Raw genomic sequence first — 27,913 nt, forward strand, 5'->3', positions numbered from 1 at the left:
GATTAGCTAACACAACGTGCCATTGGAACACAGGCGTGATGGTTGCTGATAATGGGCCTCTGTACGCCTATGTAGATATTCCATAAAAAATCTGCCGTTTCCAGCTAAAATAGTCATTTACAACATTAACAATGTCTCCACTGTATTTCTGATTAATAAGTTATTTTAACATACAAAACAAAGCTTTTGTTTCAAAATCAAGGATTTTTCTAAGTGACCCCAAACTTTTGAACGGTAGTGTATATATATCTATCTGTATTGTCAGTAGATTGGTATATAGATAAATAATTCCCTATATTAATCATGTGTTTGTTTGTATGAGAAAAAAATAGTGTTATTTGGGGACAATGATACAATGCAATAAATAAGGACAGACACATATATTCCATTTTTAATTTGAACTGTGGATTTCTGTGTTACATTGACCTCTAGAAATTCAAAAAAAATGTATATGCATGCTGTATCCGCTTGTTATAGATTGTCTATGTAATATTTCTGTGAAAAAGTCTTGCCATTTTTAAGCGGGGCATTTGGAGCCACTGGGTATAGTGATTCTCAATAGACAAGACAAGTAAAGAATTGTCATGTCCAATGTCGATGACTTCATTGATAAGCGTACTATCTTTTGTTTGGTTGAAGGTATGACTTGTATGAATGACAATGAATGAGCGTCCATTACAAGCACTATGAGCGCATACTTTAGGGTTACCTATGCAGGTAAAAACATGTATAGATCAGTACCAAATAACATGAGCAATGATATATGCATATGGTTGTTTGATGATATACAGTATATTGGTAAGCTTTTAGTGTCTTATGTATATTAATTCATCTATTTAATAGACTAAGAGAACAATTAATTAAAATAATGTACAGTATGCAACATACATTTTTAAGATGCACAGTGTTGAAAAATGTAATCTGTTACTGATTACAGTTACATAAAAAATAAAGTAATCAGTAATGTATCCGTAATCAGAAACGTAAAGATGCATTCATTATATGTTATTTGTCTTGAATATTTATGAGACACAAAGACTCATGTAAATATTATATATATAATTAAATAAATCACTGTGGTTTTATTTATATGTATGCATATGACACTGGGTTACAATAATTTCTTTGGCTCTTCTAGACAAAAAGAAAGGGAAAGTGTTATCCACGTGGTTGCTCTATTTGCCAGAAGATGGCGGTGAGATCACATCTCTTGATCTTTCTGTCCTCCATCACCTTTGTCCATTACTCTCTAAATTGTTTGTTCATGGGAACGTGATGATGAAAGACTACTTTGTTTCTAACACCCCATATTCTACAAAATGTCTGTTTTTCATAATTATTTAGGATGGTTGATGAACAGTTTCGTGTCTAAGGTCTCAATTGACAATAGAGATGTGTCATAAGTTTTGCTTCCTTGTTGAGTAGATCTTCTCCCTGTCTCACCATGCTAACCCTGCACTACAACCTCACCCAGCTAGGTTGATTATCTTCTTAATGGGGATTTCCTATCTTAATGATCTCTATATTAAGCTCCGGCAGTACTAACTCATGTGTTAAATAGGTAAGGCCTGTAAGGTTTGGGAATCCTTTGGAATTGTGTGCCTTTGGCAGGTTTAAAAGTTAGCCTATGTAAAGGTCCCCCACGAAAGATTCTCCACATTCCATTCTGGAGACAGAGGAATGTTCACCCTCAGGCCGACTGGAACGATTGTTATCATTTTCCTCACTGAACACAGACAGTTAGATACACAATTGCATACTCACTGCACAATTTAGTTAATTTCAGAGGCTTATATCCTGATTATGGCCCCTTATGTTAAATCTAATATTTTCTTAATCATGATGTATCAGTATGCTTAGACAAAACTGACCAGAGTCTTACACTTATCAACTTTGAATGTTAATCACACACAAAGTTCATTTTGTGTTTATTTTTATTGAAAAATAGTCAAAAAAGGACACAACATTGAATCATGGCAACATTCCAAGGTTTTGTGGTAAATGCCTACAACATAAAGTCACACAGTTTGATTGGCAAATGGCATAGATAATTCAATTAAAACAAAGAGTACAGAGGAACAGTTTCAGTGCAGCTGGAAGGCAAAAACTGTGAAAGCCTGATAAATGTACTTTGCTGGTTGGAAAGTGGAAGATAGTATGTCATGAAATTTGCTTGTGCAACAATATTTCTCTTTAAACAAAGATAATGCAAGTAAACACACAGATCAAACTCAAAATAAGAGAGAAGCCAAACCCATACTGGTGAAAATAATGGTGGAATATGTCTGATTTTATGGAAGGCAGAAATCTGAGAAATCATAGCTAATTAATATAAGCATGCTGTCAGGTCATCTGCTATTCAATGTTCAGGTACTCTATAAAGGCACTTATGGTGTTTGGCTATTTCCTGAAATGTGTTGAAATGCAGACTTTAACAATGTTATTCATTATGGCACATTGCAAAGGCCAAACAGCATTCATTCAAATGTATACACTCCTGTTCCCTGAGAGTGCTTAATGTGTCTGTGATACATTAGTAGGCCTAGCTATTCAGTCCACAGGTTACCTGTTGGAATGTGTTCTTGAGGTAACAGTGATACCATGATACACATACCATTTCCTGGCATGATTCAATCAGTAAACCGTAACTCACATCCATGAACTATTATAACTCATCACGCATCTTGTCTCCTTTGGGTCGCACCATTCTGCCGATGAAGAGGATGGAGTTGGTCTTGTTGTCCTTCACCAGGAAGATGAAGGGATGGTCAGCATAGAATAACTTGGGGTTCCTCAGCTTCTCGCTTCCGAAGATGCTGGTGTCAAAAGGGTTCCCCTCAATGTCCCACTCCATGGCAGAGGCATGGAACACATTGGAGAGGTACAGGTCCTTCTTGCCAGAGATGTTGGAAAAATCAGCCTTGGTTTTGTCCACAGCTTCAGTCAGACCAAGCTCACCAAGAGTTTTCTGGAGAGAAGAGTACAATAGAGAGTGAAACATGGAGAAATGGTTTATATGTAGGTCAAATATGTTCTTTCATAGTCAAGCTTGCGAGCTAACTCATAGATTATGAGATAAGTCATTAATAACCATTAAATCTATTGAAAACAATATAGTCGCAATGTTGTCTTTACCTGGAGGTTGTGGCTAACTTCTACACTGACTTTGGGCAGAGAGATGGCCACGGCCCTCTCCTCCATCTTGCCCATCCAGGTTTCCAGCTGCTTGCGGGTCAGCAGCTTCTCCAGCCTGTCCAGGGGCTCCAGGTGGTAGGGCATGATGAACACCAGGCTGGACTGCTTCTGGCCCAGGGGCATGTCCAGCACAAACAACATGTTCTCTGTGTCATCATGGAACTTATAGAGACCTGTGGAAAACAGTCATGAGATAAGAATAGATGAGTCAACTGATCTTGATAATGTCTTATATTAAGGCTTATAGTATGGTATGTCTCTATTCAAAAGGTTAATGAAACCTACCAGTGCGATGCATCATGGGAACAGAGACTGTGAATGAACGGGTCACCAGGAAGCCACGGTTGTCTACCATCTTCTCATGGAACTTCTCATCCCAGTGAGCTGTAGACAGAGGATGTTTGTTTTCTAAAGATATTCACATCTCACAAGCTCACTGTTTAATACTCCCCAATATCAACAGTAATAGCAGTAGCGGAAGGTACTAACTACTAGGCTACAGAGTGTTTTTGAAGAACTCTACTCACGCTTGAAGAACATAGCGTTGGCGATCATGGCTCCATCAGCATTCTGCACATCCTTGGTGATCTCAGGCAACTTGCCGTTTGTCGACTTGGCCGCCCATTCGTTGATGGAGTTCACTGCGCTCCGCTTGTCCCTGAGGTTGATCTTTGAATGGTCATAGTTGTAGTGCTTCTTGCTGCTCTTCACAAAGTCATCGGCAAAGGTGACCGAGCTGGGGCCGTAGAGGCGGTTGCTGATCTTCCATGTGACATTACGGGTCTTGGAGTAGCTGACCTCATTCAGGAGCTCTGACAGGCCTGTGTGCAGGTGCTCATCCTTCAAGGCGTCAGCGCTGAGGACAGACTTGACCTGGGAGGCGGTGGAAGCCTTGCCCCCGAGGGCCACCATGCCCAGGGAGGAGGCCACCACCACAGGGGATATCAGGATGTTGTCAAGGCCCTTCTCCTTGGCCACCGTGTGGTAGAGTCTGAATGCCAGGTTGGCGCTCTGGTCAGCCATGGTGGTGGCGTGGCTGCTCAGCTTCTTCCTGTCTTCTCCATAGGCCACAATGGCCAGCAGGCACAGAGCTACGACGGTCACCCACATCCTGTCTTTCTTCTGGTTCTTGAGCAGCTATAGAAGCCTGAAAGCAGACAAAAATACAAGAATGTAGGAATTTTGTGTTGGTATTTGAGGCCACTGTTTTAAAAGGGTCTATGATTGTGTAGAAAATAAGTGTTGGAGTGTAGTTTTAGACCGAGGACACTTATTCAGCAGTTAAATTACAATAGTCACCACAAATTACAATGTTGAACCCAGAAGAGGGCAGGGTTGGCTGCACAAATGAATGGCTTCCAATTTCAGGCAGCCATGTTTCTAGCCACGTCAGCAGCTGAAGAACACTTGAGCTATAGCAGCACCCTAGTGTGCTGGGCTCTGACTGAAGGTGTATTTTGTATACCTCTGTGTTCTTATTCATTGTAGAACAATGAAAAAAGTATAAATTCACAATTTCTAAAAGAAAATGTGATATTCAGAAGTTCCCAGAGGTATCATTAATGCACATTGTTATGAATTTCCACATAGAACCTATGCGGGTACTTTTTGCCCGTGAACAGAAGCCCACAGTCTTTTTTAAATAAAAAAGGAGCAAATGTTCAGCCGCAGGATACGTCTAACAACTATTAATCCTTTGATTTTCGACTACTTGTAAATTGCTTCTCTGCCTTCAAAAACATGGCAGTAGAGCTGGTTTTCCCTTATTTAGCATTTTTCACTTTGTATATCTTTGCATCATCTTGGGATACCTTGAAATGTTTTCATACTGATGCCAAGGTTTTCGTTTTTCATTCTGAAAGAAAAGAGGTGCATGGGATAATCTCCATACAGCAGGTGATAAAGCATTAGTCAAACCCACATGGAGCTTTTTTTTTTCATAACATTTCTTTGAAAATAAGGGTCATTCTTGAATTTGATATTTTCTTGAATAATGATTCATAGCTAGGTATATCGTGCATACACACATGTAAAACGTATTTTATTGATCAGTGCATGATCCACAGGTTTTGCCGTCTGCAGCGCAGGAAAAGTCTTTGTTCCATAATTTTTATTTTATTTTTAGAAAACATCGCAGCACCCACCCCAAATGACTTCCCACCGCTATGAACGTCCCACCACTCCCAAAATCATATATGCAATGTAACTAACAAGTCAGCTTGTTTGTATGTGCAATTACCCACAATCAAATAATATCCCCAATGAAGTTAATGCAATGATTTGTCATTTTCTCTCTTCATTTATTGAATAACTGTAACCCAATAATCGACATGCATCATCAAGCAACGATATTATCTCAAAATACAGTTATAACTGCCATATCTAATACCCTTTATAGATAAATTGCATGAACATCAATGCGACATCCTATCAGCTACTCCAGTTCTCACCAAACAGTTGAGATAATAGCGTATATGTGCCGTTTGATTAAACGTAAAGATTGTGCAAGAGTGCCTGAATCAGAATTACATACCAAATTCTACAAAGTTATGTTGAAAATAGTTTCAGAACCTAAATGCATGCAGTACTTTTACTTTAAACCATTAAAACAAAACAACAGCTTTCCCCCCAAAACATCGTTAAAACTGAGCATTCTCCCAGTCTCTCCCAGTCCTTACCTGGCACAGCTTGGCACGACCTCTTCCAGATATCACTCTTTGGGTTAGCTCCTCTGTCGATTGATGTTCTTATTATTTTTACTCCGGCCTATATATCCCACAGAAAAGAAACTTCTGGAAGTTGGGAATGGGGTATGCAAATGAAAACCTCTGGCTCTCCTTAGGAATCCTAGACGTCAGACCCCCCCTGGATCCATTTGCTGGAGTCCTCTGCATGGTCCTAATGCTGCTGGCTGACTCAATCCCACACACAGCTTTCATCATATAAAACTTTCACACATTTTCTAACTCTCATTCACCAGCACAGTATATATGGGTAAAGTACAATAGTGTGTATTTTTCAACAGAGGATATGTGCATGTCAGTGATGATGACATCCCTTTGGCTTCCTCTTGTAGTTGTGAATGAGTACATTGGGCACAATGCTCATACTGTCTGCATGATTTGTATTTTCAATAATCCTGTTCAAAAGCAATGATTATGGAAGGGATTCCACACGATTTTTATAACAGTAATTGTAACCATAGTTACTAGAAGTTTGTCAAAGTAATTCGTTTCAGCCTCCTCATCACTCCCCCCTCCCCCATACTGCCACGTCTTCCCAGGCTGATTGCAGGCTTGTTCAGGATGGGGGTTGTGGAGCAGGAGCTATAGCAACAGTGCTGTAAACGAGCTAGAAATCAAGCTCTGACCTAAACACGTCCTCACCAGTCTCAATACAAGCAACTGCAACCACTTTTTACATAATTTCAACTAAAAGTAACCTTTTATTGAATTACAATTTGAAATTCTACTGGTACCATGTGGTACATCTCTTAAATAGGTATAGTGAAATGTAGTTCTGATGCCATCAGTTCGATATCCAAATCACATCATTCCACTGTGGATGTAACATATTTTCCCCTCCTCTTTTTGCAGCCCTGTCTTAACTCTTGTGTAGTCTTAACATTCTGTATACTCCCCATGTGCTAAGGGTAAAAAATTACCCGCCTTCACTAAACCCCTAAAATAAAGCAGCTTAACTGAATTTTAAACCCCAAATCTATTTTGCATGAAGAAACAACCTGTCATTCATCACAAACTTTGTGAATATCTGGGTTTTCCCTCTTCACAATGCAGAAAGACTGCATTTAATCAGGTTCTGGCGCCGTGGCATCGGGGTCAGACTGAGGCTCCTGCGGTGGCCGACTGGTTCAGGCACGCGGAGGAGACATGGGAGGCCAGCCAAGTTCACCCCCCTGCGGACCGTCACCGCAGTGAGGCCCCGGTGTTCGCACCGGGGGACCGGGTCTGGCACTCGACCCGAAACCTGCCCCTCCGCCTGCCCTGCCGGAAGCTGGGTCTGCAGGTTTGTGAGGCCATTCATAGTCCTGAGGAGGGTGAACGAGGTGTGTTACAGGTTACAGCTTCCCTCCGATTACCGTATTAACCACTCGTTCCATGTGTCTCTCCTCAGGCCGGTGGTGGCTGGTCTGCTCCAGGAATTTGAGGTGCGGGAGGTTCCTCCGACCCCTCTGGACATATAGATCAACTGGTCACGGACAGTAGACGGAACGTACATACGCCCGACGGGACACTGGAGGGGAGCGGGCTCTGTACGCAATGCCTGCTCAATGTCCGCGTCCAGCTCCCACATGACCGGCGCTACCAGGCAGGAGGCCGGGAGTATGGGAGTCTGATCCATACTGGGGGAGAATGTTCCTGAGGCTTCTACAAACACAACTCCGCTACCATACCCATGCCGCAGTCCCATGTCCCCACCCGCTCCCCCAGGCTTCGTTTTTTTATTCTAATAGTCAAATACTCTGAAATTCCTCATCCCCTGCATGAGGCAGGGTAGGCCTAGTTCAATCAAGCCTGGTCCAATCCCCAATGGAACTAATATACATGCAAAGATGGCCCTATCCAGAGTAACAATAGATTTGTTTTTGAGTGAGGACTATAAAACTCACCAGGGCCTCATTAGTGCATATTCCATTTTAGTTCAGCAGACCAACATGGACTTAAAGGTGCTCCTGTGAAAGAATGTATATTCTATACTACTGAGCCATTTTCTTTATGCTAGTATTCTTATCTTGTATTATTTATTATTGTTGTTCTATTGTCGAGAAGAAACTTTCAAGAAAGCATTTTGTTGGCCAGTGTATACCATGTGTATCCTGTACATAGGAGTAATACAACTTGAGACTCCTGTGAAACGATGTAGCGACAAGTAGACCTACGCCTGGTGGAGATAGGGACATATGTTATACAGTTCTGTTGCTCTTCTGTACCTCTGTACACAGCACTTCTATATGAAATAAAAAGCCGTAGGGGGTGCTACTACTTCTTACTTAACCCACAGGGTTGAAAGGCTAGGGTTGTGTTTCGGAGGACACACAGCTCTCGACCTTCGCCTCTCCTGAGTCTGTACGGGAGTTGCAGCGATGGCACAAGACTGTAACTACCAATTGGATATCACGAAATTGGGGAGAAAAAGGGTAAAAAAAAAACGGTCATTTTGCTCCCATGCTGAACGTTAGATACACTATCAGCATTTTCTGTGTTTGAGTTTTTGTGTTTCTACATGATTGGACTTGTAAAACACTACCGCTATGCAGGATTCTGTACCTTCACTCAGCGAATATGACAGACACAAGGGATCTATTGAGTTAAAGGAAGCTTGGGTGGTGCTGCCAAGACGAACATATGATGTAAGACCTCAGTGATGTTTCCACGATGCTGCAGGATGTACATTTCTGAAGCATTACCTTTAGGTCTTGTAGATATGTAAAGAGCAGCGTAATTAAAGAATCAGCAAATGTATCACGATAATGCAATTCACAAATCGTGAATAGTCTACGATGAATAATACATCTATAAACTCGTTATGTTATAGGAGGTATTTTGATTCCATGTCAATATATTTTTATACTGTGGTTGATAGTATGTGTAACCATTGACCAACAACAATACATTGAAAAAACAACTATTGCATATTTCTGTCAAGTTGAAGTAACTAAACTTCCATTGCTTAGAATCATTCATTTTGTTCCAACATCCAGCTCTTGTTCCAAACTTTTGAACATTACATATAAACTTGATTTGTCTTAATTATGGTTTGATTAACTTTTGCTCCTCTTCAGGTCTGTGTCTGTGCTGGGCTGACAGAATAGGCTAATTAATGACTGCCTGTAGGTGGGACAAAGACCGTATAACAGGGTAATCTAAGGGAAGGGCTCGTAATACTTGGCTATTTGATTAGCAGGCCCTCTGGTGGTCTAAAGAGATTCACATTTTCCCAAACGGCAACTAAGTTTCCTTTTCACTGTGCAAGTGCAGTACTTGAGGGAGTCTCAAGTTGATCTAGTTTTTAATTGAGTTCACATTTTGGCACTTTAAAATAATTGAAATAATCTTGTTGTGGCTTTAATATAACCCTGAGGTTAGTTCTGATTGGACTCCTATTCTCATTATCTATCTTCTAAATATAGACTTCATATTTTATTATTATTTATTCATACTAATTCATCTGTTTATTTTCCTATTTAGATAAGCATACGGATTAAAGACGTGTCAAAGTGAACCTGTAAACATTCACAATGAGACGAATCCCATGCCATTCTACACATAGCCACTGGATGGTGGTCAAAACAAATAAACGCCTTGTCTGATCTGAAGTTGAAAGTTTTGAACTGAGATAGAGACAACACTTTGTAATAAGTCTTTGCAATTGTGATCCAATTGGAGGAGAAGGTCAGTCAAGTAACCTTGGATCTTCTCCTCTAATGCATTTTGAGAAAGAGGGCAGGGGAGAATATGCAAGGTATTAAGGAAAGACGATTGAAAAAGAGCCCAGTTCTCCATCACCTGAGTGGCCGCAAGCTGTTACATCCTAATTTGACCTTGCTTCACACACCTTCACCTGTACAAAGACCCCAGTCTGTGATGGCCCCAGTACCTCTATCACCCAGCCACCCTTCCTGCTGCTTGGCCTTTTGGAGGAGAGATGTACAGAATCATCAAACCAGCTGGAGCCTCTGACTAATGCCTGCCTAGGGAGAGCAGGGTGTCTGCTACTCTGCTGCTGCTCCCTCACACATCAAATGTCACAGGAAGTAGTCCAAACACCATGCTGCCTCCCCTCCTCTGTGCATCCGCACACTCCCAGCCTGGAAGTGGAGCCCTGTGTGAGTGTGTGTGTGTATGTGTGCGCGTGCGTGTGTGTGTTTGAAATGTGGATGGATGATCCGCTGGCTGTCATGCATCATTTCATATGAAGAGATTAATTGGACTTAAATCATACATTTTCCATTACTTCTATCCGTGGGTTGTTCACTCTCTTGCTAATTGAGAATTACAAAGTATAAATGAACCAGATGGATGCATAAAGGATCTACACTACTACAGTACTAAAATTAAGTTCAATCATTTTGGGTGCCAACCATAAAATTACACTTGTACATGTCCTGACAACAATCACTGTGCAATTCTCATTCAAGGTTCTCCCTCTGTCAAATTCAATTGACGTCAGAATGATAGCAATGAAAGCATTTTCTGTTTCCTTAGTGATACATAGAAATATATATTTATTTTCTGGTCACAATTCCCCTTCCGCTTGAGATAGGGATGTACTGTCATGCCAACCACAGATTCAACTACTTGATAGAAAGAAAGTTACACCTATAACTAGTGCCTAGAGTTTTTCCTGATCAGGTAACATGGTCAGGAAAAAACATCAGGCCTTAATTATGATGAAAACTATAACACTATGAACATAAAACATATACTATGAAATGTAGAGTTAATTTTATTCTGCACTTTTTAGGGCATTCTAATGTTGCTATTCTTTGTGTGGGAAATCTGGATGTGTGCAATTGCTAGAATCAACTTGGGCAGAGATTAAATGGTATGAAATTAACAGCTGAGCCCCAACCAGAACAGAAGCTACTGTTTATCAAAGCCCGGTTCTGTTAACGACAGTAAGTTCCGTTTGGGTGAGTGAGAATCAATGACACAAGCCTTTTTTTACCCTCAATTATGCAAACAAAACAACATAATATTGCCCTGAGAGTTGCATAATCTACATTTTAAAAAATCCTTACATTAAAGTTTTACATAATGAATGAAGAGAGCTGACAGTTTATTAGCACCTGATATTACACTAAAAGAATGTGGGGTCCAACAAGGGTTCTTCTAAGATACTAAAAGTTCCATGAAGAACCTTGGGGTTCTTGGCACTGAAAAATGCACCCGAAAGGTTCTTCCAAGAACCCCAAAGGGGGTGGGGTTCATCGAGGAACCTTCTTGAACCTTCTTAGTTGGTGGGGGTTCTTGCAGGAACCTAACTGCCCAACTTAAACATTTGGATTTGAGATGACAGCAGGAGCAGGCAGAGAAAAATGTAAAGATCTCCTCAAGGTAAGGTTTCTCCCTTGTTTGATCTAAATGTATATTGTTTTGTGATTATACCATCTATTTTTTTATATCTTTGTAGAAATGGTAGTGTTATTTGACTTTTTGTCCATTTTCTAAAACAGAAAATGGACACAATTCAATGGATATCAATCAACAAAGAGGTAAGAATATGTTAAAGGCTGCAGCTGCATTGGGTGCAGATGACTGAACTTTTGTGTGTGTCTGAGTCTGCATGTATACTGACCAGTAGGCAGACAAAGGTATGTACAATTGGTATTGGTATGTTGTGCAGATCACATGTATCATCTACAGTTCATTTTGGTTTCTCTAAACCGTTACAAGACTCAGTCACAGCAGCATCCCTTACCTCTTCAATGAAAATCCCAGAGACGTCTACATTATGGACAAGGGATGTGTATAAAAAACATGATCAAAAGTGAAAAGTTGTTTTTCATTCACATTTACCACAGAAACCAAGGTATAAAAACTGCCATGTGCACATAAAAAAAAAATCTGTATAATTGCTTTTTTTTGGATTCACACTCTTCACCCTCCCACAATCTGAATAAATGCTCATGGCTGTAGTGACAGATTCAGATTTGTGACAGCAGTGGGGTTCCTGTTCCTCTAGTCTACTGGGTGGTGTTGACTGTCCACCAACAGTCTCAACTTGTTTTAACACTTTTTCTTTATTAGATTGCTATTGAGTCAGTGATGCTTTTGGCCGTGCCCCATCAGACCCACTATATATAGCATTTTACTGTGTGTATGATGTGGGTTATGGAGCTATATTTGATTACTTTTACATGATCATTACCTCATCCTTTGTTTTTCAGCCTTTTCAGGCTTCTTAGAATGGGAGACGTCGCGTGCCGGGAAGATGGGTGACGCTCTTTCGCTTTAAAATAAAACCTACAACTCCGCCCACTGGTACTCAGTCGATTGATTTTCTCTCCCGGTGTTCATAGGCAAGGCTTGCATTAACCTCAGAAGACTCTAACCTTGGAATATTTACTGAGAAAACGAAGTTAAACTGATACACACTTCAATGTAGCATAAACCCACGAGGTTGAATTTAGTAGAATAACTCTGGGTTGAATGGTTTTCCTTTATTGTGACAGGACACATTTCCTTTTGACAACATTTGGTGGCCACCCACCTCAACACGTTTGACGCAGACAGCAGCCCATTTGTCGCGTGGTGTGAGGACAGTTGGTCTGAGGACTTCGTAAAATATCCCTACAACTTCACATGGGAGAAAAAGCCTGAAATAATTGATAAAGGTAAGTGTTGTCATATCCAAGCGATTATATGAGCAGTTGAAGTAAGTGGGTGCCATGTCATGGTATCAAAGTAGTTTTTTGTTGAAAAGGAACACAGCAGAAGTTGTTGCATTTTTATTTCTGTAAATGTTGTAACTTCAGAAGCTCACATGCATGGCACGCTTAATCATGAAATATTAATTAATTCACACCTCGAATGAACCTAATAGGCTACAAAGGAGACGCCCGTGTATGCGAGACAGCCTATGGTTGGAAAACCCTCACTGCATTGGGAGAAAATACGACTATATTTAACTAAGGATGTATTATTTATCTATTTATAGGCTACACACCACCTCAGACAACCAACCTATACAGGCATTTTCATCTGTCCAATTTACAGACAAATATCTGGCATCAATGGCAGTAAATTAAACTATTCTTGAACATGCAAGTTTGTTTCACTTCCAGATGTATGAAGCAGCAGTAAAACATAGTCAAAGGGGGGCTGTTATTCTAATGCACATACCCTAATTCACATGCATCTCTGAATTGTGGTATGGCATTGGCGGCCCTCCCATTTGGGCGTTGGGGCGGCGCTCCACTTGTAATTGCCCCCCCCTGGTTTGATTCCAGGCTGTATCCCATCCAGCTGTGATTATGAGTCCCATACGGCGGTGCACAATTGGCCCAGCGTTGGCCGGGGTAGGCTGTCATTATAGATAAGAATTGTTCTTAACTGACTTGCCTAGTTACGCTAGCTCTAGTCTCCCTCCCAATATTTATCTCGCACCATACGGCTTACTTCCGCACGACTAGATCTGCTCTATCAGGTACAGATGGCGCTAAAGTAAAAAGCTAATTGTAATGAACTTGTAAATAAATAACTGATAAACCAGACCTCTACATCCAACTAACTAGAACACTATCTAGAACCTTCTCATGGCAGATCTGGTAGGACAAAAAAGCAAGACTGTGGTTTATTGTTTCCCCCCCATGTTGTTCATCAGGTTCGAATGTAGCTATGTGACAGGGCGACATGTGGACTACAACTGTATTAAACCGGGTGTATCACAAAGCATGATAAAATGAATTAGGCAGCTACAGTAATTTTGAGAAGCAGAAATATTTGTTTGGCTTATTTTATAACTTTTTTATTTTGAATAATTAACCAGTCGATCTACCATTGATAAGCGACTAGCTAGTTGGTAGCTTGCTAGCTCCCATGCCAATTTCATGTCTTTCAAAACTAATTTCATGTCTTTCAAAACTAATATCTGACTAACTCTGACATTTTGAAGTTATTTCAAAATGAAAGTTAACTGGCTAGTGCATCATGCTTTGTGACATTGTTAGCTAGTTAGATGTGTGTTCACTTATTGCATTTGCATGGTTGTTGCGTTCTACCTAGTGCACTCGTTTGCTGGCTGCTCGTTCTAAATAGTATAATCTAATCTGTTCAAAACACTGGCAGAATGTGCTGCAGTGAGCGTTTGGTTTTTGACAAGCAAAAGTGAAATGGGTGTATTTATGCTTTTCAAATGCACAGATTTCTTTGAGTAGATACATAAAGCAACTACGAGTAGTTCAAAAACTTGGCATCATATTTCTGTCCTGCTGCTTTGTTGACAACTCCAACCACTTCGTGCCCTGAGTATTCAGCCAATCAGCGGCCTTTACTGATGTATGGCGAATTTCAAATGCATAAAAACAAACTGCAGATATGTACACAGAGGAAATCATAAATAAGGTTGTGTGAACCTGCCAGTACTAAGTGGAAAACGCAGATTTTTTTTTTTAAAGGTATGCTATTAAAAAAAAAATATTTATTATTATTTCACCTTTATTTAACCAGGTAGGCCAGTTGAGAACAAGTTGCCATTTACAACTGCGACCTGGCCAAGATAAAAGCAAAGCAGTGCTACACAAACAACACAGAGTTATACATGGAATAAACAAACGTTTAGTCAATAACACAATATAAAAAATCTATATACAGTGTGTGCAAATGAGGTAAGATTAGGGAGGTAAGGCAATAAATAGGCCATACTGGCAAATTAATTACAATTTAGCAATTAAACACTGCAGTGAGAGATGTGCAGAAGATGAATGTGCAAGTAGAGAACCTGGGGTTCAATGGAACAAAAAAACAACATGGTGATGAGGTAGTTGGATGGGCTATTTACGGATGGGCTATTTACGGATGGGCTATTTACGGATGGGCTATTTACGGATGGGCTATTTACGGATGGGCTATTTACGGATGGGCTATTTACAGATGGGCTATTTACAGATGGGCTATTTACAGATGGGCTATTTACAGATGGGCTATTTACAGATGGGCTATTTACAGATGGGCTATTTACAGATGGGCTATTTACAGATGGGCTATTTACAGGTGCAATGACCTGTGAGCTGCTCTGACAGCTGATGCTTAAAGTTAGTGAGGGAGATGAGTCTCCAGCTTCAGTGAAAAAAAATAATATATATATTATAATTTTCTTTTTTGCAATTCGTTCCAGTCATTGGCAGCAGAGAACTGGAAGGAAAGGCAGCCAAAGGAAGAATTTGCTTTGGGGGTGACCAGTGAAATATACCTGCTGAAGCGCGTGCTACGGGTGGGTGCTGCTATGGTGACCAGTGAGCTGAGAATAGGCGGGGCTTTACCTACCAAGGACTTATAGATGACCTGGAGCCAGTGGGTTTGGCGACGAATATGAAGCAAGGGCCAGCCAACGAGAGCATACAGGTCGCAGTGGTGGGTAGTATATGGGGCTTTGGTTACAAAACAGATGGAACTGTGATAGACTGCATCCAATTTGCTGAGTAGAGTGTTGGAGGATATTTTGTAAATGACATCGCCGAAGTCAAGGATCGGTAGGATAGTCAGTTTTATGAGGGTATGTTTGGCAGCATGAGTGAAGGATGCTTTGTTGCGAAATAGGAAGCCAATTCTAGATTGAATTTTGGATTGGAGATGCTTAATGTGAGTCTGGAAGGAGAGTTTACAGTCTAACCAGACACCTAGAATATGTGGACAACTACAAATACCTAAAGTCAGAACTGTCCAGAGTAGTGATGCTGGATAAGCGGACAGGTGCGGGCAGCGATCGGTTGATGAGCATGCATTTAGTTTTACTTGCATTTAAGAGCAGTTGGAGGCCACAGAAGGAGAGTTGTATGGCATTGAAGCTCATCTGGAGGTTAGTTAACACAATGTCCAAAGAAAGGCCAGAAGTATACAGAATGGTGTCTGTCGTCTGCTATCTATGCTCTGTCAAAAATGCTATCAACTTTGACTGACGTGTGTTGTGAGGCAATGCATTTTACTTTGGCATCAAAAACCTGAGTGGTGAGTGTCAATCTCTCTACACTCTGATGTAGACAGACTAGATGTCTTGTATTATTGGTGAGTGTGAACTTAAAAACATCAGTCATAGATATTGGTGTCTAAATGCTGAAATTTGACATTTTTTATGGAGAACTCCGCATTATTGCAGCAGTCTGGCTAGGACAGGCACAGGAAAATGGACTAGAACATTCCATGGAATGCACTTGTGTCCTCAACAGTTATTCTTATTATGTGTTTCATGTGTACACACCAAACACTGATTGGGGTGCCCACAGCCTACTCCTTGACTAGAGGTTGAGTCACTTTCACTGTTAACCTATTTATAAATGGCTCATAATACAAATGTTAAGATGACATGAAATGTTACGTGATGGACTCTAATATCTGGAACCTTTTCTTAGACTGTTTATGTATTTCGAGCATAAGCTGTGTCCATTTGCACTGGTGCGGTTCTCAACATTTCTTTGTCTAAGAATATCATGCAGCCCATCTTGCTTGCTTAATTGCTCTTGGGGGCATAAACTGCCGGAGGAATGTTTATTCCATAAATGGTGCCATCGTTTTTTTAATAGCCAGTGTGTGTTCCTTGAGAAAGGCAACAGTCAAGATCTGCTGTTGGTCTTACATCTATCACTAAGGCTGCATGTAAACTGCATGTTTAGCAGTCGAGATGAGATGGCAGTGTGGTATTATCCTAATTAACATGTGGGAGCGGAAGATGGTGAGCGAGCCTATTATTACAGCCTGTCCCGTGGGAGTTAAGCCCTCCACCACCTACCCTCTCTCTGACACCCTACCTCCAGTAAAGACACACCCTCTTTCTGACCCCCCCATGTATCCTGGTGTAATGTGTAGGCCTAATGTAAGGACGGGGTCACTGCATGCCTAACCACACCCCTTTAGCACTACCACTGGAGGACAATAATGTGATATGGGGGCGTCAGTACCACTGCTAGACTGGGGATTTGAAATTCTCACCTTATGTATAGTACTTTCAATCATATGACTTCTATCTTTGGTTTTTGTATAAAGGCAAACAGCCTGTCTTAAGGCATCCACACGCTTCCCAAACGAAACCGTTCGGAAGAGTTCATGCATATACAGTTAAAGTCGGAAATGTATATACACTTAGGTTGGAGTCATTAACTTGTTTTTCAACCACTCCACAAATTTCTTGTTAACAAACTATAGTTTTGGCAAGTCGGTTAGGACATCTACTTTGTGCATAAGTAATTTTTCCGACAATTGTTTACAGACAGATTATTTCACTTATTCACTTATTTCACTTCACAATCACAATTCCAGTGGGTCAGAAGTTTACATACACTAAGTTGACTGTGCATTTAAACTGCTTGGAAAATTCCAGAAAATGATGTAATGGCTTTAGAAGCTTCTGATAGGCTAATTGACATAATTTGAGTTAATTGGAGGTGTACCTGTTGATGTATTTCAAGGCCTACCTTCAAAGTCAGTGCCTCTTTGCTTGACATCATGGGAAAATGAAAAGGAATCAGCCAAAACTTCAGACAAAAATTGTAGACCTCCACAAGTCTGGTTCATCCTTGGGAGCAATTTCCAAACGCCTGAAGGTACCACGTTCATCTGTACAAACAATAGTACGCATGTATAAACACCATGGGACAACGCAGCCGTCATACCACTCAGGAAAGAGATGTGTTCTGTCTCCTAGAGATGAACATACTTTGGTGCGAGAACTGCATATCAATCCCAGAACAACTGGACAATGACCCCAAGCATTCTTCCAAAGTTGTGGCAAAATGTCAACCTCTAGTGACACCCCATCCCGTGAACGGGACCGTTATCATCATCTGACACTAATTAGCATAACGCAACGGACATAAATCTTCCGACAAAATATTCCTGTTCATGAAAATCACAAGTGAAATATATTGGAACACAGCTTAGCCTTTTGTTAATCACCCTGTCATCTCAGATTTTCAAAATATGCTTTACAGCCAACGCTAGACAAGCATTTGTGTAAGTTTATCATAGCCTAGCATAGCATTATGCCTTGCTAGCAGCAGGCAAACTTGTCACAGAAATCAGAAAAGCAATCAAATGAAATAGTTTACCTTTGAACTTCGGATGTTTTCACTCACAAGACTCCCTGGTAGACAGCCAAAGTTCATTTTCTCCCAAAATATTATTTTTGTAGGCGAAATAGCTCTGTTTGTTCTTCACGTTTGGCTGAGAAATCGCCCGGAAATTGCGGTCACCGCAACGCCGAAAAATATTCCAAATTAGCTCCATAATATCGACAGAAACATGGCAAACGTTGTTTAGAATCCATCCTCAAGGTGTTTTTCTAATATCTATTCGATAATATATCATTCGGGACAATTCGAATCTCTCTCGGAGCCACCATGTGACCACTTACGCAATGTGGCTGCCTACGGCTATTCTTCAACAGAAATGCGTAAAACTACGTCACAATGCTGTAGACACCTTGGGGAATACGTAGAAAGCGTAAGCTCGTTGATGGTACATTCACAGCTGAATAGGAAGTCATTGGAACGCAGCGCTTTCAAAACCTGGGGCACTTCCGAATTGGATTTTTCTCAGGCTTTCGCCTGCAACATCAGTTCTGTTATACTCACAGACAATATCTTTACAGTTTTGGAAACGTTAGTGTTTTCTTTCCAAAGCTGTTAATTATATGCATATTCTAGCATTTTTTCCTGACAAAATATCCTGTTTCAAACGGGAATGTTTTTTTTCCCAAAATACTGCCACCTAACACCAACAGGTTTTAAGGACAACAAAGTCAAGGTATTGGAGTGGCCATCACAATGCCCTGACCTCAATCCTATAGACAATTTGTGGGCAGAACTGAAAAAGTGTGTGCGAGTAAGGAAGCCAAAAAACCTGACTCCGTTACACCAGCTCTGTCAGGAGGAATGGGCCAAAATTCACCCAACATATTGTGGGAAGCTTGTGGAAGGCTACCTGAAACGTTTGACCCAAGTTAAACCATTTAAAAGCAATGCTACCAAATACTAATTGAGTGTATGTAAACTTCTGACCCACTGGGAATGTGATGAAAAAAAATAAAAGCTGAAAATAAATAATTCTCTCTCCTATTATTCTGACATTTCACGTTCTTAAAATAAATTGGTGATCTGACTGACCTAAGACAACACATTTTTACTAGGATTAAATGTCAGGAATTGTGAAAAACAGAGTTTTTTTTTTTTTTTTTGGCTGTTCAGGCACTTTTTTCTCGAGGCAAGCTGGTCTATGCCCCTTCGTCGGTGATCGGTCAACAGTAGGGATTCTTCAATAAAGTATTTGCTGCTGATGACTAGTTTCCATGCACATTTTTTTTCCTTGAGAAATACTGCACCAAGCATCTTATATGTAAAATTTCTCAACTAAGATCTCCTTGGCAAGAACTGCAAAATTAATCAAATCAAATGTTATTTGTCACATGTGCCAAATACAGGTGTAGACCTTACTGAGAAATGCTTACTCATAAGCCCTTAACCAACAATGCAGTTCAAGAAATAGAGTTAAGAAAATATTTACAAAATAAACTAAAGTAAAAAGTAACAGAATAACGAGGCTATATACAGGGGGTACCGGTACAGAGTCAATGTGCGTGGATATTGTCACGACTTCTACCGAAGTCGATACCTCTCCTTGTTCAGGCGGTGGTCGACGTCGCCGGTCTTCTAGCAATCGCCGATCCATTTGTTTTGTCTCATTTTTCCACACGCCTGGTTCTCATTTCCCTCATTATGTGTTGTGCATTTAACCTTCTGTTTCCCCCCATGTCTTTGTGTGGTATTGTTTATCTGTTTCATGTATGCACACGTATGTCTGGTTGCGCTGGGTTATGTCAACCCGTATTGTATTTCGTGTTTTCGTTGTGCCGTGTACTTTTGGTTCGCTGAAATAAAAGGCTCCGTTTGCTACACACTATCTGCTCTCCTGCGCCTGACTCCCTTGCAGCCATTTACACATACCTGACAGAATACCACACCCATTATGGAGTCAGCAGGAGCAGGTACCTATGGTAGCGGAGTTGAGGAGCGCGTCCAGGAGCACACAGCGTTGATTCACCATCTCGGCACCGCCATAGACCGCGTCGTTCAGACAATGGATCGCTGGGAGAGACAGGGAGGTCCTCCAGTACCTCCCCCAGCACAACAGGGGTCCTCACTACTCCTGTACCCGGTCTCGCCCTTCCTGGAGAGTATGATGTGACGGCGGCACGGTGCCAGGGCTTCCTGCTACAGCTGGATCTCTACCTGAGCACCGTTTATCCAGCTCCCTCGGGAAGGGAGAGTGTGTCCGCCCTCATCTCGTACCTCTCAGGGTGAGCTCTGGAGTGGGCCAACGCCGTGTGGGGAGAAGGAGATGCGGCATTGGATGACTTCACGGAATTCACCCGCCGCTTCCGGGCAGACTTTGACCACCCTCCCGAGGGTAGAGCGGTGGGTGAACGTCTGTTCCACCCGAGGAAGGGGACGAGGAGTGCCCAGGAGTTCTCACTGGAATTTCGGACCTTGACCGCCGGAGCGGGATGGAATGACAGGGCTCTCATCGACCACTACCGTTGCAGCCTGCGTAAGGATGTCCGTCAGGAGTTGGCCTGCAGGGATACCACTCTTACCTTCGACCAGCTGGTGGACATGTCCATTCGGCTGGATAACCTGCTGGTCACCCACGGACTCTGTCGATTCCTTTTCCCAGCACCACCGCTCTGGTGCCTGTGGAACTTGGAGGTGCTGCGCACAGGGAGACCGGAGGCGGGGCTTTCACAGTGTACCATCTGTGGCTGCAGAGGTCACACTGCCGGTCGGTGCCGTGTTGGTTCAGGACACTCTGGTGTCACCCAGAACCCTCTGTTGCACACATGTTTTTGTTTGTTACTTTTCCTGAGTTTTCCCAGCATAAGGCGCTCGTCGATTCAGGCGCGGCTGGGAATTTTATTGCCAGATCATTTTCCCATAGTTTAGGGATCCCCATCGTTCCCGTGGATGTGCCCTTCCCCGTTCACGCCATAGATAGTCGACCATTAGGGTCAGGTTTGATTAGGGAGGTCACCGCTCCTTTGGGCATGGTGACGCAGGGGGGGTCATACGGAGAGAATTAGTCTCTTCATTATTTACTCTCCTGCGTTTCCTGTGGTGCTGGGCCTACCCTGGTTAGTTTGTCATTACCCCACTGTTTCTTGGCCACAGAGGGATCTCCCGGGGTGGTCGCGAGAGTGCTCAGGTAGTTGTTTAGGGGTTTCCGTTGGTGCTACTACGGTGGATAGTCCAGACCAGGTCTCCACTGTGCGCATTCCCCCTGAATATGCCGATTCAGGCGATAGATCTCCTGGTAGGCGCTGCACTTCCCAGGAGTCATGTGTATCCCCTCTCAAAGGAGGAGACGGAGGCTATGGAAACATATTTCTCCGAATCCCTGTGTCAGGGATACATTCGGTACTCCCCTTCCCCCGCCTCCTTGAGTTTATTTTCTGTGAAGGAGGGAGGTCTGCCCACGAATATTGACTATTGGGGTCTGAATCAGATCACAGCGATTGAGTCAATGCACGGGGCGCGCTTCTTCACCAAACTAGATCTCAGGAGAGCTTATAATCTGGTGTGTATCCGGGAGGGAGATGAGTGGAAGATGGCTTTCAGTACCACCTCTGGGCACTATGTCATGTCGTACGGGTTGATGAATGCTCCGTCAGTCTCCTAAGCCTTTGTAGATGAGATTTTCAGGGACCTGCACAGGCAGGGTGTGGTGGTGTATATTGATGACATTCTAATATACTCCGCTACATGCGCCAAGCATGTGTCCCTGGTGCACAAGGTGCTTGGTCGACTTGGAGCATGACCTGTACACCAAGGCTGAGAAATGCCTGTTATTTCAATAGTCCGTCTCCTTCATAGGGTATCGCATTTCCACATCAGGGGTGGAGATGGAGAGTGACCACATTGCAGCCGTGCGTAATTGGCCGACTCCCACCACGGTAAAAGAGGTGCAGCGGTTCTTAGGGTTTGCCAACTACTACCGGAGATTTATCTGAGGTTTTGGTCAGGTAGCAGCTCCCATTACCTCACTGCTGAAGAGGGGCCCGGTGCGCTTGCAGTGGACAGCTGAGGCGGATAGTGCTTTTAGTCACCTGAGGGCTCTGTTTACCTCGGCTCTTGTGCTGGCTCATCCCTCTTTGGCGTTCATAGTGGAGGTGGATGCGTCCGATGCTGGGATAGGAGCTGTGCTCTCTGTGCTCGGGTACGCCACCAAAGTTTTAACCCCACGTTCTGTGTCGGCAGTTTTGTTGAGCAGGCATTTCAATGCCGTTACTGATTGTATCACGTCTGCTGCGTACACAGTAGATGAGCTTATTTCTCAAGTGAGTTGTTCAAATGGAGCTAGGAGTGTATTCATGTTCTCAAATGCCATTGAAATGGCAGCAGCGGTATGAGAACCAGCACATTCTTGAGCATGCAATACTGCTTTCCTCAGTATGAAATCCTCATCGACCCACTGTGCTGTCAGATTCGGCATGCTCGTGGGGCTGACATCGCTGGTCCAAATGTTAGTCGTGAAGCTAATAGCAGTGACGTCCATAGCAAGTAGCTCAGGGATATGCATTTCAACAATACTTTAACTCCAGTAGGGCAACATCTGGAAAAATAGCGCCTACTTGGCAGTGTGTACCGAGGCTTGACGTACTCGACCAGTCGGCAAAAGCCAACATCATCCACGACAGAGAACGGTTGATTGTTAAGAGCAATGAATTTCATTATCTTGGTGTTAATGGATTTTGCCTTTGAGGTGTTTCGCTGAAATGTTCTTACTCTTTCAAATGACTGCTCGACTTGAACTTTTTTAGTTGTTGGAAGTGTGTGCTTAGTGTTTTTCTGCTTTTGTTCTGTGTAGCACTGTATTTTTCTTGTCATCTACCTACATTATATGGGTATGTCCGTCAGCTTTGACATAAGTTTAACGCCGATGTGCAAAACTTAACATCGTGCCGATGCTGGCATTTTTAGCTAATATCGTCCAATTCCGATATGCTTACCGATTTTTATATCGCGCATCCCTAATATGTACGTACGGTCACTGTGGGGAAGATGTCATCGATGCACTTATTGATGAAGCCTCTGAGGTAGTATACTCCTCAATACCATTGTATGATTTCTTGAGTTTGAGGAAAGTGTATACTGGCTGCAGCATCTCTAAATGGACAAACGGTACTATTGCCGCTTTTCCCTCATTTTTCAAGTCATGGTCTTAAGGGAGTATGCGCACTAGCTGAGCGCACTAGCTGAGGCGCCAGCTGTACTGAAGCATGATGATTCCTTTACTTGATTAGATCAGTAAGGATTTTGCCCCGCTTATTGCTAGCAATTAAATCTTCTTTGAACATCATTGGCATAAGGGCTGGGAATTGCCAGGGACGATACGATATTATCACAATACGATATGTATTGCTATTCTCACGCTTATCTCGGTTTCTGTATGTATTGCGATTTCCCCCCCCCCCCCCCCCCATCGCTAATTGACATGTTTACTTAGTCTCCATAGAGACTCAAAGCAAGAGGAACCCAATGATGTCATATTTATACCCCCACGGTGAAAGGCAACACTAGTCTAACCATATGGTGAGTCAGAGCCAACAGTGTTCCTTCTCTTTGCGGACACAAATGTTTATCCTGTAAAACAAGCATGAAACGAACCTTCCAATGATTAAAAGAGTCAGTAGCGCCCCAGCTCTCTCTATATGGGAAAGAGATTTTCAAGGAGAAGGACTGCTTAACAGGCTGGGCTTGTCTGCCTGTCTGTCCCTGACTGTCTACCTCAACTCTGTGAGGAGAACGTCATAGCTCTGTGTGATGCCAACAACCGACAGATGGCTACCGTACCGACCAACCATCTTTTGCCCATCCATACAGATGGCACCTGCCTGGATACTGCCTGCGTCTACGTTCAGTACAGTAAAACACGGGCTGTACTGTAGAGCACACAATGAGTTAATGAGAATGGCGATGGTGTTTGTTCGTTCACACAACTCAACAATAGTTCCTCCTGTGTCTGCATGCCACAGAGGCCTTTGTCAGCAGTTTCCTTTCCAGGCCACTGTATCAGCACCTATGATTAGGAGCCAACACCAGAATTACTTTCACAGGCCTACGTCGACCTGCCGGACAGACTGGGAGGGAGAGCTGAGCCATTGTTTTAATACTGAGCAGGCAACACCAGCATGATACGGGGAACATTGTGTGAGGCAGACAGGACAAGGTTTGAGGAAGCGCCCCAGGTGGAAGTGTATGCAATATGAGATCGGCCAGTCAAAGCACTGTTTGTTCAGACAGAGGACCTGGTTATGTTGCTCCTTCATCTGAGAAGCTGCTTCAGCCAACAAACTAGAGGCAGTTAAAAGGGAAATATTTTTATAGGGGTTATTTTTCATGTGGAGGTATAACCATGCCACTGAGATACATCTCTACAGTCTTTGACAGAGGTTCTCTGCTGGCATAACCAAGAGCCTTTTTTGTTGTAAAAGAGCAGGAATCCATGTGATTTGTTAGGTAAGAATCCCCAGCTGTGTGGGGGAAAGGTCAAAATGAGAGGCGAACCGCCCCGTTGGGAAGAGCGTATCGGGAATTGTAAAGCGTTCTTACCAAACAGTAGGCCTACTGTGTCTGTCCTGGAGCAGCTGGGCAAATTGTTGCAATTACACATTACGAATTACTATATATTTTGCAGTTTTATCAAATGGACCATAGCATAATTAATGAGTTCTCTCCATTCCACTATCTAGTATGTCCTGAGTATCCATAAATAAGTATAATTTCGGATTTAATTTCATCCCTAAAAATTCATGGTCCATAACAAGTCATTTTACAAAGACAATTACGTGGCTGAGTGATGAGAGTATTACTAAGTATCCTTTAGTGCACTGTAATAGCTCTAGCTATGTAGCCTCTGTATCTAAAAGTGTTCTAAAAACCAACCACACGGAACATACTTTCATAGCTTCTTGAGACTGCAAAAAAAGTATAGAAGACATACTTTCTTGATATGAAACTCAGGTGGAGAGGAGGGATCCCCAGATGGCCTACACCTGCTGTCAGTTTTGGTATAGTAGAGAAGCAGCAATAGAGGCAGGTGCCAGCCAGCCTTGCCCACAGGTCTGCAGGACAGTGTTAGAACACATCAGACTTGCTTCTGTTCTGCATGGAGATTGCCTGCCAGTATCTCATATTACACCAGGCCTGGTTGATGGTGAGGAAGGCCTCAGGTCTCAGACAAGCCTGCAGGCAGCAACATCCTCTAAAAGGCCTGAGGGTAATGATCATTAATGGAACGGTTCACCCATTTTGAATGTTATATTGTTTTTGTGCATCTCTGAGTGATGATCTATCGATTCCCTGGGTTAATTCATGTGTATCTGAGTTACTGGTGTTCAAGCAGGCAGAAATCCAGCAGGTATGACGTAGAACCGTGATGAAGTCAGTCCCACTACACTGGAAGTTAATAGGAATACGACTTTTAGATCACGGAAATGTCTATCATACATGTCAGATTTCAATACTGGCTGATCTCATAACTCTTGAGGGTGTCTTTTCTCAAATGAGCCATTTATCATATTTTTGCGACATTCCTACCTCGAGGAAATGTGTAATTTAACGAAGGGTCTAGCACATTTTTCCTATTTGTCTGCCTCTTTAGGCCAGGGTGCATTGCATGGTGCAGTGTTGCCAACTCCTCAGTAAGGAAAGTAGCTATTGGCTGTCCTAAAAGTCGTGAAATTGCGTCATCGCCTAATTTGCATAATTGGCCATGTGCATGTAATTGTGATGGACGCTGTAGGAGAGAGGAATAATGTCATGGGAGAGGCAAAAAGTGAGTTAAACACCCTAAATATGTTTAGAACTACAAATGAACTTTCGTCTGTCGATTTTCTTGTTTTTTTGTCACAATTCCAACCCTCCTCCTCTTATCAGGGCTTGGGACCGGCAAAAGTGACCCGAAGTTACTTAGTTTTTTATTATTTTAAATTTTTTAATTTTAGTTTTCTTAATTAGTTTTTGTTTTTAACCTCTCTGGGATTTGTAGGACGGTAGCGTCCCACCCCGCCAACAGCCAGTGAACGTGCAGGATGCCAAATTCAAAACAAAATCTCATAATTAAAATTCCTCAAGCATACAAGAATTTTACACCATATTAAAGATAATTCTCATTAATCCAGCCGCAATGTCTGATTTCAAAAGGCTTTACAGCGAAAGCACCACAAACGATTGTTAGGTCACCACCAAGTCATAGAAAAACAGCCATTTTTCCAGCCAAAGAGAGGAGTTACAAAAAGCAGAAATGGAGAGAAAATTAATCACTAACCTTTGATGATCTTCATCAGATGACACTCATAGGACTTCATGTTACACAATACATGTATGTTTTGTTCGATAAAGTGCATATTTATATCAAAATCTAATTTTACATTGGTGCGTTACGTTCAGTAGTTCTAAAACATGCAGTGATTTTGCAGAGAGCCACATCAATTTACAGAAATACTCATCATAAATGTTGATGAAAATACAAGTGTTATACATGGAATTAGAGATATACTTCTCCTTAATGCAACCGCTGTCAGATTTCAAAAAAACTTTGCATAAAAAGCAAACCATGCAATAATCTGAGTACAGCGTTCAGACAACAAAGCAGCCAAAAAGATATCCGCCATATTGTGTAGTCAACATTAGTCAGAAATAGCATTATAAATATTCACTTACCTTTGATGATCTTCATCAGAATCCACTCCCAGAATCCCTGTTCCACAATAAATGTTTGATTTGTTCGATGAAGTTCATAATTTATGTCCAAATAGGTTCTTTTGTTAGGGCGTTTGGTAAACAAATCCAAACGCGCATGCAGGTCCACCCGAACGTCGGACGAAAAGTTCAAATAGTTCCATTGCAGCCCGTAGAAACTTGTCAAACTAAGTATAGAATCAATCTTTAGGATGTTTTTATCATAAATCTTCAATAATGTTCCAACCGGAGAATTCCCATGTCTGTAGAAAAGCAATGGAACGAGAGCTAACTCTTTCGTGACCGTGCGTCACGAGCCTGTGGCACTCTGCCAGACACCTGGCTCAATCCCCTCTCATTCTCTCCCCCTTCATAGTAGAAGGCTGAAACAAAGTTCTAAAGACTGACATCTAGTGGAAGGCTTAGGAAGTGCAATATGACCCCATTTACACTGTATATTGGAATGGCAAAGAGTTGAAAAACTACAAACCTCAGATTTCCCACTTCCTGGTTGGATTCTTCTCAGCTTTTCACCTGCCATGTGAGTTCTGTTATACTCGCATACATCATTCAAACAGTTTTAGAAACTTCAGAGTGTTTTCTATCCAATACTACTAATAATATTCATATATTAGCATCTGGGACAGAGTAGCAGGCAGTTTACTCTGGGAACCTTATTCATCCAAGCTACTCAATACTGCCCCCTGTCACCAAGAAGTTAACCTTATGGTCCACTTAGAAACCTACATCAAGTCACAGTAAAACTTGAACATTTTTACTATAATTTTTTAAAAATATATTCTTTGTATACAATCTAAATGGACCAAAAAAAGACGATAGAAAAAACTGTCAATTATGTTAACTAGTCGGGCCCTAATTCAGGTTAATAGTTAAAAAAAATAAAAAATTAGCCAGGGCTTGATCAGCCAGCGGCGGCTTCCCATATGCGCGATTCATTTGCAGTCTGGATGTGGAGGAGTGAACATCTCCTGCTCTGACTGCAGCTGGGAGGGACTGCTACGCGAGGACTGGGCCGCCTGTGAGTTTTGGGACGGGGGGCCCAAAGCAGCACCAGCTGCTCGTTGAGAAGAGTAAGAATGATACGTACTTTCACTTCAGAGTCTCCAATAACACCAGAAAAAGTTGCTAGATTTGTTGCTAGTCACTTTTTTGAAAATGTGCCGCTGAGGGGTCTGAATACTCACTAAATATAGCGACCAAGTCACTAAGTTGGCAACACCGGCATGGTGC

General features: G+C 42.1%; 2 protein-coding genes across 4 annotated transcripts in view; one reads left to right on the forward strand and one right to left on the reverse strand.

Annotated features, from left to right (window-relative positions):
- Positions 1 to 1,916: 1,916 nt before the first annotated feature.
- On the reverse strand, positions 1,917 to 6,051 carry LOC139382438 (serpin H1-like). 2 transcript variants are annotated; one of them, XM_071126486.1, is made up of 6 exons: positions 5,874 to 6,011; positions 5,007 to 5,050; positions 3,723 to 4,342; positions 3,481 to 3,579; positions 3,136 to 3,368; positions 1,917 to 2,968 (listed from the first exon to the last, which is right to left on the reverse strand). In XM_071126486.1, exons 3-6 carry the CDS (start codon positions 4,303 to 4,305, stop codon positions 2,666 to 2,668), a joined length of 1,218 nt encoding a protein of 405 aa, XP_070982587.1. In that variant the 5' UTR covers positions 4,306 to 4,342; positions 5,007 to 5,050; positions 5,874 to 6,011; the 3' UTR covers positions 1,917 to 2,665. The 2 variants fall into 2 exon arrangements, with proteins under 2 accessions (XP_070982587.1, XP_070982586.1); XM_071126485.1 differs by lacking the exon at positions 5,007 to 5,050 and having other exon boundaries at positions 5,874 to 6,051.
- A 6,155-nt stretch (positions 6,052 to 12,206) lies between these two features.
- The window catches only part of LOC139382486 (glycerophosphodiester phosphodiesterase domain-containing protein 5-like), a 111,693-nt gene continuing 95,986 nt past the window's right edge, over positions 12,207 to 27,913 (forward strand). For both annotated transcript variants that reach the window (XR_011628645.1, XM_071126563.1), the window contains exon 1: positions 12,207 to 12,553. The gene's annotated coding sequence lies outside the window, so the exon portion shown is untranslated. The remainder of the gene's footprint in view (positions 12,554 to 27,913) is intronic.

This window comes from Oncorhynchus clarkii, chromosome 24 (genome assembly GCF_045791955.1).
Source record: "Oncorhynchus clarkii lewisi isolate Uvic-CL-2024 chromosome 24, UVic_Ocla_1.0, whole genome shotgun sequence".
Lineage (NCBI taxonomy): Eukaryota > Metazoa > Chordata > Actinopteri > Salmoniformes > Salmonidae > Oncorhynchus > Oncorhynchus clarkii.